We start from the raw sequence: 11,495 nt of genomic DNA on the forward strand, positions 1-11,495 counted from the left end.
CGACCACTGGTATAGAGAAATGTATTACAAGGCATGTAATGTTGTGTGGTATGCCTAGTTTAGAGGGGCACACCAGAGGTAGAGTATCGGTGACAAATACTGCATGGGCTACATAACATTATAGGTAAGTCTAGGGGAAAGTAGCACTTGACAATGACAGCAATAGCCTTGCATATGAAAATCAAATAAAAACCAACACGATACTTCAAGTAATTCTTAAAGGGTTTCTACCACTTAGGCGTCACATATTTAGCTGTCAGACACTAGCGATCCGCTAGTGTCTGCTCTGCCCAACCATCCTAATATAATTGCTTTTGGGGCAGCCGTTTTGCTAAAAAAAGAACTTTTATTAATATGCTAATGAGCCTCTAGGTGCTATGGGGGCGTCATTAGCACCTAGAGGCTCCGTCTACCTTCAGAAACTGCCGCCGCCGAGCGCGTCCCTCCAGCCCGCCCATCTCCTCCTGAATGCGATCCTCCTTGTGAGCGTATGTATTCTGCGCATGCGCAGTGAATGTCTGACCGCTTCCTTGCTCAGACATCTCCACTGCGCCTGCGCGATGACGCCATAGTGCTCCGAGGAACAGGCGCAGTGGAGATGTCTGAGCAGGGAAGCTGTCAGACATTCACTGCGCATGCGCCGAATACAGGCGCTCACAAGGAGGATCGCATTCAGGAGGAGATGGGCGGGCTGGAGGGACGCGCTCGGCGGCGGCAGTTTCTGAAGGTAGACGGAGCCTCTAGGTGCTAATGACGCCCCCATAGCACCTAGAGGCTCATTAGCATATTAATAAAAGTTATTTTTTTAGCAAAACGGCTGCCCCAAAAGCAATTATATTAGGATGGTTGGGCAGAGCAGACACTAGCGGATCGCTAGTGTCTGACAGCTAAATATGTGACACCGAAGTGGTAGAAACCCTTTAAGGAGTGCTTACGTTTATTTTATTTTTTTACAAATCTCTCTCCTGTCATGATAGTTTGTTACAATGTTTCAGTGCAGATAAAATGTATCAGTCTGGCGTCTGGGATGTTTATATCATGTTATTTAGACTGTATATAATTGTAACAATCCCTCAATCCAAACATCGAAGCGAATCAGCAGCACAAATCTCCCTCCTAGTTAGGCCTCCAGCACACGAACACAATGTGGGCCGCAATGCACGAACACAGTCCGTGGGGCAGCCGCAGCGGATCGCGGACCCATTCACTTTAATGGGTCCGTGATCCGGTCGTTCCGCAAAAAGATAGGACATGTTATATCTTTTTGCAGAACGGAAGTACGGGACGAAACCCCACGGAAGCACTCCGTAGTGCTTCCGTAGGGTTCCGTTCCGTGCTTCCGTTCTGCACCATTCCGCATATCCGGATTTGCGGACCCATTCAAGCGAATGGGTCCGCATCCGTGATGCGGAATGCCCACGGAACATCACCCGTGTATTGCGGATCCGCAAATGCCTTCCGCAATACGGCAACGGGAAGTTCGTGTGCAGGGGGCCTTAGTAGAATGTGGCACTCGTGTCCTGTTGGTTGCGTGCTCTAGTTGTGGGGTCCCAACCCCATAGCAAGCAAAAAATAAAATAATATCCTTATCTCATTTGCATATTTTCTTAATTATTGTTCTTCATCTCAAATTTGGCATGACTATTGTTTACCCCTCGTCATCCCTGCTATTGCTGTCACTGCCATCCTATTGTCCTATCCAGTATAACAGACAGATATAGTTATACTCTCTTTTATTTTTTCGTTCTTCTGATACTAATATGTATTTTTTGTAAATTGTTATCCAGTGTTTGAAAAAGGTCCATGTAGGACCGAAATGTTACATGTACACGAATAAGTTGCCTTGCATATGAAAATCAAATAAAAATCAACACGATACTTCAAGTAATCCTCAAGGAGTGCCTAAGTTTATTTTATTTTTTACAAATCTCCCTCCTGTCATGATAGTTTGTTGCAATGTTTCAGTGCAGATAAATTGTATCAGTCTGGCGTCTAGGATGTTTATATCATGTTATTTTAAGACTGTATATAATTGCAACAATCCCTCAATCCATGAGAAGTATTAGTTCTCTGTTCAGCCTCTGAAGGTTAAAAGGCTCCTCTCTCTTCAGCAAGTGGCATTTATTATGTAGAGAAAGTTAAAACAAGGCACTTCCTAATGTATTGTGATTCATTCATTTTTCCATCACATTATACACTGCTCGTATCAAGGGGCTTCGACCACCCTGCAATCCAGCAGTGGTGGTCGTGCTTGCACGCTATATGGAAGCAGTGCCGGTCTCTCTGGTGGCCGAGACCATGGGAGCTCACATAAGCACGCATGCACAGAAGCCACTTTGTATCAGCACTGCAGCGGTGGTTGTTACTAGTCAATATTCGAATAGCGAATATTAATCACGAATATCGGCACTTCAAGAATTAACAAATATTTAGAATGTAGTGATATATATTCGTAATTTCAAATATTCTAGATTTTTTTTCCATCAGTAACCTCCCTTCTTGCTTGTGGGCCAATGAGAAGGCTGCAATGTCTTTGTGTGAGCTTAGCAGCCATTGTACGCAGTATTTGCAGATCTGAGAGAGAGAGCAGTGACATTGCTGCGCTCTGCGCTTTGCTGTGTCATTACATTAGTTAGTTAGCTTATATATATAATACAGATAGTTAATGGGAGACAGTCAGTGTAGGTTCTGTCCTGATATAGTGGAGCTGATAGGTTCTGCTGTCCGTACATACAGCTACAGACATAGCGCTGTGATGTCACAACAATACTTAGTGCACCGATCACTAATAAGTAGCCAGACCTGTTAAAATGTGACGTTGCACGTATTGCGCCACAATATTCGCATCATTAGTGCCGATTTCGCAATCACGAATATATTGGAGCACTCTATCTGCATATAAAGCTATTGTAATGTTCTGCCGTGCCGACCATTTTCTTCAGTCTCAGGAAACTTTTAGCAGCTTGAAAAATGTAGCTATAGTAACCCACGCCTGTATTTTGCGCGCATTATGCGAATATTACATTGCCGATTTTTCGCGATCAAGAAAATAATCTCGAATTCGCAAATATATGACAAATATTCTACCAAATATTCTCGGAATATCGCAAATTCGAATATTGCCCCTGCCGCTCGCTCATCACTAGTCGTTACTGCTAGAATTGATTGTGTATAATGGAAAAATGTATCAAGCCAGCAAAGGAGGCAACATGGAGAATCACAATACATTAGGAAGTGCCTGATATTAAAGTTCTCTACATGATAAATGTCATCTGCTTTAAAAAAGAATCTCCTCATTTACTGATAGCAAGCAGACATCATAAATAATGATTAGGTTCATTAGCTTGAATTACATAAAACTGCAGAAGCCTTTATAAAGGAAATGTACAGGATGCAGGTTGTTACATTGTAATTGGTCGTAGACAAAAGAAACATCAAATAATGGAAGAAATGGAAAGATACAGAATGAGAATGTTCCACTGCTGTGCTGAGGGGTGTATGGTGCTGGGCTGGAGGTCCTGACATTCGGGGACCCCTCAACCCTGTTTTTGCAGAGTTACTTTGATGGCGCCGAAGACTTTACCTATGGCTTCATAGAAGGGGTCACAGAAGGTGCGGACGCAGAGGGAGAATATCCGACCGGCGCACTGGATCTCTATGAGGTAGCTCTTAACGCATGGAACCACCGCCCAGATGTGACAAAAGGAGATGAGAGCAAAGAGGACGCCCCAAATTATGGCGAGGGGTATGCCGATGAGGGCAGAGAGCAGCCGGTAACACCAGTACTTGGTGACGGTGAAGGTGGCGTAACTGGCTTTCCAGACGCCATCAAAGCTGTGAGTCCCATACGGCTCAGCGATCACATCTTCAAAGTCCAACTGCACAAAGAAGCAACAAGTCAGTTACAGGACGCCCCAAATCACATGGACAGATTGTGACCACCCCCAACTACATGACCGGATGGACTGTGGGCTTCTAAATATAGATATATATATATAATTTCATTTTAAGTTTCCATTCACTGACAGCAAACACAGGTCTTAATGAAAGTATATTAGAAAGCTGCTGAACTTTGCGCGGATCCGCATTTCCGGTTCCAGACAGCACATCGTGTGGCCCCATAGAAATGAATGGGTCCGTAATTCCATTCCACAAAATGCAGAACAGAATTGCGGACGTGTGAATGGACCCAAAAACATTCACCACTTCTCCACTGGACAGGCTATAAACATTAGAATGGTGGGGGTCCGACCACTGGGACCTCCACTGATCACTGCGCTCAGCTGTTTCTGTCAGTCCCATAGACTTTAAATAGAGCAGCAGTGCCGACATTGTATTAGTATTAGCATGGCGCTGACAGTTTTGTGGGGGGTGAGGGGAGAAGAGAAAATCTATATCTATCTATTATCTGTCTGTCCGTCTATCTATCTATTTTCTGTCTGTCCGTCTATCTGTCTATCTTTATGTCCATAGCAGTGGAAGGTCTCAGCTCCCACCTGGAGTTTTTTTCCCAAGCAAATCTGATATATAATAACAGGCTCTATATAGCCCAAAATATAGTGACATCATAATTGCCAGCAGTTAAGAATGATACAATGTTACAGCATCATAAGTGTATCATAGTGATACATACACAAATCAAGACATTGCTCAGTAATGGTTAAAAATGGGGAAATCCCTCTTTTAGCATATACTGAGAAAAGTTTAAATCATCAATTATTCAAATGAATTCTAGGGTGGAGGGAATTGGGGGACACTCCCCAATCTTGTCTAAGATTATAAGCCTCGCGGGCAGGGCCCTCTCTCCTTCTGTACCAGTCTGTAACTCGTCTTGTTCATGATTAGTGCAATTGTCTGTATCATGTATGTGCACCGCTTATCATATGTGCACCGCTTATCATATGTACAGCGCTATGGAATGAATGGCGCTTTAATAATATCTAGTGTATCGCTACATACTGAGCAATGCCTTGATTTGCGTATTTATCACTATGATACACTTATGATGCTGTAACATTGTATCATTCTTAACTGCTGGCAATTATTATGATGTCACTATATGTTGGTCTATATAGAGCCTGTTAGATATATCACAGTTACTTGAAATCTTGCACTGCTATGGAGACAAGTTAATAAAACACATATTCTCTGAAGAACTGCTGGAGCGCTGCGATAGATTAGATAGATAGATAGATAGATAGATAGAAAGGATATAAATAGTACGGTAGATAGCAGCACTCCCAGTTCCCAGGTGCAAATCCTCAAAGAATCCTGGACAAAAATCCTCCACAATAAAATAAAAAATATGAAGAAACAGCACTCCGGTAGTTGTGAAGATAAAGTGGATCTCCTATATTCACCCAATGCTATATCCATTTTATCTTCAGAACTACCGGAGTGCTGTTTCTTCATATTTTTATTTATTTTAGATACATAATGTAACCAAACCTTGACCACATCCTCGTTTATCTTCTTTGGGTCTCTGTCCACCAGGTCAATCTCCTTGGTGAGAATGTCTTTAGAGATCTTATCTTCATAGTAAGACTGTTCTTCAGCCATAATGACTTATTCCTGGGTCCCTCTATGGTCGTTGACCACCTTTATGGCCAGTGACTCCCTCTGTGACCGATGACTACCTCTATAGTGGGTGACTCCCCCTGCAGCCGGTGACCCTCTCTATGGTCGGTGACTCCTTCTGTGGCCAGTGACTTCTCCTACAGCTGGTGACCACCTCTATAGTCAGTGGCTTCTTCTGTGGCCGGTGACTTTCTTTACAACCAGTGACCCTCTCTATGGTCGGTGACTTCCTTTACAACCTGTGACCCTGTCTATGGTTGGTGACTCCCTCTGTGGTCGGAGACTCCTTTTGTGGCCGTGATTTCCTCTACAGCCAGTGACCCTCTCTGTGGCCGGTGACTCCCTCTGTGGCCGGTGACTTCCTCGAAAGACAGTGACCCTCTCTGTGGCCGGTGACCCTCTCTGTGGTCGGTGACTTCCTCTACAGCCGGTGACGCTCTCTGTGGCCGGTGACTTCCTCTACAGCCGGTGACCCTCTCTGTGGCCAGTGACTCCCTCTGTGGTCGGTGACTCCCTCTGTGGCCGGTGACTTCCTCTACAGTCGGTGACCCTCTCTGTGGCCGGTGACTTCCTCTACAGCCGGTGACCCTCTCTGTGGCCGGTGACTTCCTCTACAGCCGGTGACCCTCTCTGTGGCCGGTGACTTCCTCTACAGCCGGTGACTTCCTCTACAGCCGGTGACCCTCTCTGCGGCCGGTGACTTCCTCTACAGCCTGTGACTCCCTCGGTGGCCAGTGACTCCCTCGGTGGCTGGTGACTCCCTTCTGGTTGCAGTACTTCAGACTGAGAGCGAGGTTTGCTGCCGGCTCCTGACATGTGAGAACAGCTGCCTGGCATAGCTGAAGAGCCGTCATATCTGGACACTGCTGTTTCTCATCTGAGAGGAATCTTGGATCACTCCAGGACAAGCACCCCCTGGATAATAGATGGTGAGGGGGCCCATGGCTATGAATTCAGCTGCAATGATTGCCCCAACTCCTGTCCCTTTGGGGAACAGGTTCAGCTCATGCTGATTTCAGTGGAGGATGGACGGCTGACACCTCTTAGCTGAGCTAATTCGGACATGGGTGAAATAACTGTCCCTTGTCTTCACCCCACTCTCCTTTGATTAAAGTTTGCATGGGCTGTAATGCTGTGATTGACCTGGAGAGGCGCTGCAGGGCTGGGCAGAGAAAGCAATTGCATTCAGAAGGATTCGCCCAACAAGTCACTGTTTTCTACTTTTCTATGATCATCCTGTAATCCAGAATACTTGATAATCCAGCACCGGGTCGTGTGCAAGGGCTGTGCAGTGTGATGGCAGCTGGGTCAGCAAAGATTCAGTTCACCGCCCAAGCCCTGTATCGAAATACCCTGGCCAAGGCAAAGTGTCTCTTTGATGCCCCCAATAGCAGGACAACTGAACCAAAAATAAGCAACAGACAAAAAAATTTACGGACATACATACACCCTTTTTAGAGACCACGCCCCCTATCCCACGCCCTCAAAATGTGCTAAGTGCCCCCAGTAGTTTAAATGGTCCCCTATAGTGCCCACAGTAGCTTAAATGGCCCCCTACAGTGCCTCCGGTAGCTTAAATGGTCTCCTACAGTGCCCCCAGTAGTCTAAATGCCCCTCTACAGTGCCCCCAGTAGTTTAAATGGTCTCCTATAGTGCCCCCAGTAGTTTAAATGGCCCCCTACAGTGCCCCCGGTAGTTTAAATGGGCTCCTACAGTGCCCCCAGTAGTTTAAATGGCCCCCTACAGTGCCCCCAGTAGTTTAAATGGTCTCCTACAGTGCCCCCAGTATTTAAATGGCCCCCTACAGTGCCCCCAGTAGTTTAAATGGTCTCCTACAGTGCCCCCAGTAGTTTAAATGATGTGGTACAGGCAGGACCAAACCATCAGGTCATGTCAGCAGAAACAGCAATAGGGGGTGCACTGTAGTCACCCCCATGGGTCCTGCCTGTGCCACATGAGTGGGCACAGGGCTTTTGCCGTGGGGGTAACCATGTAAGTGATGTAGCGGTGGGGGTCAGGGAAGCCTGGCATCTGGCACAGAGGCCTGGGTGATGTAAGGGGTAGATCGGGGGTTACTGGCAGACTAGCTGCTGCCCTCATCGTGACCGGCTGTGCCCGCACCAGGAGTTTAGGCGTTCCAGTCCGCCAAGCCCCAGTCCTGCCGCCGGCCGCAGTCTGACTCAGGGTCCTCTCTGACTGCGCGGGAAAGTGACTCCTCCTTGCTCGCGCTCCACAGGTCTCCAGCACAGCGGAGCATCGGCTTCCGTCTCCCTGTACGCATGCGCAGTGCGTAGCCCAGAGTTCAGGGGACAGATTTTTATGGAGGGTGTTTTTTGCAGACTGTGTGTAAATTTACAGACGGTTGGCAAACCTGCCCTTTTGCGTATTCCCTGATTGCCCCCATCAGCACACTGCCAGGATGGAAGAAAATCAATGGCGTCTTGTCAGTGGGTGTCAGGGCAGAATGCTATGTGCAATCTGGAGGTAGTCAGAGGGTTCTATACAATGCAGTCAGTAGTCAGTCCCAAATCTGTCATGTGATGCACCAGCGCCTTCTCTTTCCCCTTATAATACCGCCGCATGCACCTGATGATGTCGACGATGGTCCACTAACGAAACACATGGCGCTTGTGCCTTTAATGTTAATTTGATTAATATTCCTTTAATAAAGTTTGAAAATAGCGCCGTCAACGTGCGATTGTACATTCAACTGTATCCAGTATAACACCGCTATAGCTAGGGGAAGATCTGGGTGTCAGTCTCCTCGGGGTCACATATTGCTGGTCACCCAGCTGCCCTAGGATGTGGCGGTCTACTTGGGAATGCGGTGACCCCCCCCCCCCCCGTATCGCCACGTGTCAGCGCCGTGTTTTAATCGTTCACACCTTTGTGAGCTGGGAACAGTCCCAGGATAAACATTGTTTTTCCACCCTCATTTTCTGCTCTCGATATGTGATCCCGGGGAAGGTAGAACAGCGCCGTGGAGGCTCTGCGCGCAATGTGGCGGCTATATTTAATGGAGAAGTTAGCAAGCAAGGTCAAAAAGCTGAGCCGATGCAGCTGGCACGTGTGCGGGCACTGGACGGGCTCTATTTAAGGCACCAGACGGGGCTGTGTTACTAAAAGTAGCCGCCGCTTGCTCTGCAGACAGTCAAGCAGATAACAGAGCTCTCCCATGGAAACAACGCATTCCGAATTCCCAGGAATGGCTCAGCGAGGCCCGTGCGTGCCTGGCGGCGGACTCTGTGCCTGCACCTGCTGATTTGGACCCTTGGGTGACATGTAGCTCGTATGTAATACTTTCTTCCATCAAATATCTTGTTATTGCTGATATTTTGTTTGCATTCAAAATAAATGCAGCATTCCAGGCTCCTCCCCCTTACTGAGGCTCCACCCCCGAGGACCCTGATCACCATTCTCTCACTAGTGGTTTGGTTGCTTGTAGTTTATAATCCTTCTGTCCTCACATCTCTTTACATATTAAGCTTCTACTTCTCAACAGAAGTCAATTGAAAGAGCAGAGTGGCAGTGTAAAGAATAGAACAGCATTCCAGGCTCCTCCCCCTTACTGAGGCTCCACCCCCGAGGACTCCAATCATCATTCTCTCACTAGTGGTTTGGTTGCTTGTAGTTTATAATCCTTCTGTCCTCACATCTCTTTACATATTAAGCTTCTACTTCTCCACAGAAGTCAATTGAAAGAGCAGAGTGGCAGTGTAAAGAATAGAACAGCATTCCAGGCTTCTCCCCCTTACTGAGGCTCCACCCCCGAGGACTCCAATCATCATTCTCTCACTAGTGGTTTGGTTGCTTGTAGTTTATAATCCTTCTGTCCTCACATCTCTTTACATATTGAGCTTCTGCTTCTCCACAGAAGTCAATTGAAAGAGCAGACAAATCCATGTTGTGGAAAACAAGCAATTGATACATGAGATACAAGGTGTGTTTGTGATCCAGTCACATGGAGGTAACATGACGACGACACACTGTCTCTAAATGCCGCGCAGACAGAACATTTAAATCTGAATCCTGGGCCTGCTCTAATTTCTGCCGTTTTCGGTTGGTTTTTACCATTTTCTAGCGATTACGTTCTAATTAATCTTTCTTTGATTACAATTTATCCTAATGATTCCCACACGACCCTGAACCCCGGACAGTTACATTGTATCATAAAGTGACAGTTCTCAGATGTATCCGCCCGGCCCGCAGGCTGACGATCGCCCCGGGCCTTGGATATTTGACCATGAGACTTCTGAAATGTTTATGTACGACATGACAGACTTGGTGACCCTGACGTATTAGAAGAGTCCACTGGGGGGAATTCTAGGAAGGGGCGCGTTTCAGGGTAGAAATATTTGGTGGTTACATTGTAACTTTCAGAGGGGGAGCCAAGAAGGAGAAAATCCAATATATTTAATCCAGTAATCAGAACATCGGATAATCCGGCAATTGTATACAGTCCTAACTAGGGTTGGGCGATATACCGGTATCACGATATACCGCGGTATTAAAAAAACCGCCGATATGGCGATATCGCTGTTTCCTAATTACCGCAGTATTTTGTGACGTCATAGAAGTGGTCATGTGCGCTGACCGCTTCAAAATCTGCGTCCGCGGCCGCCCGCCCCAGCATGATTCTATACCAATTGCTGCCCGCAGCGGCTACTCCGGCTCCTCCATGCAGGCTCCGCCCACTGACGTCTGACGTCGGAATCAGATGACAGGCGAGGCTGCGCAGCGCAGGAGAGGACAGGACAGGAGCGCCGCCAACACTTCTGCTTACAGCCTGCAATACACCTTCTAGTAGGGGATGATACACGAGATTGCTATAAACCACTCGTTCTGGTACTGAATTAACCCTGTAATGGTTTTGTTGTTACTAGAAGTCAATCAACTAGTTACAGATACCCGAAATGGTGAAAAATGACATATAAAAGAATAACAATTAACGTCTCCTTGTATCTGCCCCCATACAGTATAACGTCCCTTTGTGGCTGCCCCCATACAGTATAACGTCCCTTTGTGGCTGCCCCCATACAGTATAATGTCTCCTTGTGGCTGCCCCCATACAGTATAACGTCTGCTTGTGGCTGCCCCCATACAGTATAACGTCTCCTTGTGGCTGCCCCCATACAGTATAACGTCTTCTTGTAGCTGCCCCCTGTTGTGGTAAAACGCTGCCCCCATACAGTATAGCGTCTTCTTGTGGCTGCCCCCATACAGTATAACGTCTCCTTGTGGCTGCCCCCATACAGTATAACGTCTCCTTGTGGCTGCCCCCATACAGTATAACATCTCCTTGTGGCTGCCCCCATACAGTATAACGTCTTCTTGTGGCTGCCCCCATACAGTATAACGTCTCCTTGTGGCTGCCCCCATACAGTATAACGTCTCCTTGTGGCTGCCCCCATACAGTGTAACGTCTCCTTGTGGCTGCCTCCATACAGTATAACATCTCCTTGTGGCCCCCATACAGTATAATGTCTCCTTGTGGCTGCCCCCATACAGTATAACATCTCCTTGTGGCTGCCCTCATACAGTATAACATCTCCTTGTGGCTGCCCCCATACAGTATAACGTCTCCTTGTGGCTGCCCCCATACAGTATAACGTCTCCTTGTGGCTGCCCCCATACAGTGTAACGTCTCCTTGTGGCTGCCCCCATACAGTATAACATCTCCTTGTGGCCCCCATACAGTATAATGTCTCCTTGTGGCTGCCCCCATACAGTATAGCGTCTTCTTGTGGCTGCCCCCATACAGTATAACGTCTCCTTGTGGCTGCCCCCATACAGTATAACGTCTCCTTGTGGCCCCCATACAGTATAATGTCTCCTTGTGGCTGCCCCCATACAGTATAACATCTCCTTGTGGCTGCCCCCATACAGTATAACATCTCCTTGTGGCTGCCCCCACACAG

At 47.2% G+C, this 11,495-nt stretch overlaps 1 protein-coding gene across 1 annotated transcript; it reads right to left on the reverse strand.

The window, feature by feature from the left end:
* Nucleotides 1-3,344: 3,344 nt before the first annotated feature.
* Nucleotides 3,345-6,289, reverse strand: CAV3 (caveolin 3). The gene is made up of 2 exons (XM_044301412.1): nt 5,449-6,289; nt 3,345-3,878 (listed from the first exon to the last, which is right to left on the reverse strand). Exons 1-2 carry the CDS (start codon nt 5,557-5,559, stop codon nt 3,537-3,539), a joined length of 453 nt encoding a protein of 150 aa, XP_044157347.1. The 5' UTR covers nt 5,560-6,289; the 3' UTR covers nt 3,345-3,536.
* Between the last annotated feature and the right edge of the window lie 5,206 nt (nt 6,290-11,495).

Source organism: Bufo gargarizans, chromosome 7 (assembly GCF_014858855.1).
Source record: "Bufo gargarizans isolate SCDJY-AF-19 chromosome 7, ASM1485885v1, whole genome shotgun sequence".
Taxonomy (NCBI): Eukaryota; Metazoa; Chordata; class Amphibia; order Anura; family Bufonidae; genus Bufo; species Bufo gargarizans.

Coding starts and splice junctions, on each gene's coding strand:
- CAV3 (XM_044301412.1), bottom strand. CDS start 5,559: ATGGCTGAAGAACAGTCTTACTATGAAGATAAGATCTCTAAAGACATT. Junction 3,879..5,448: donor TAAACGAGGATGTGGTCAAG/GTTTGGTTACAT, acceptor TTCTTTGTGCAG/TTGGACTTTGAAGATGTGAT.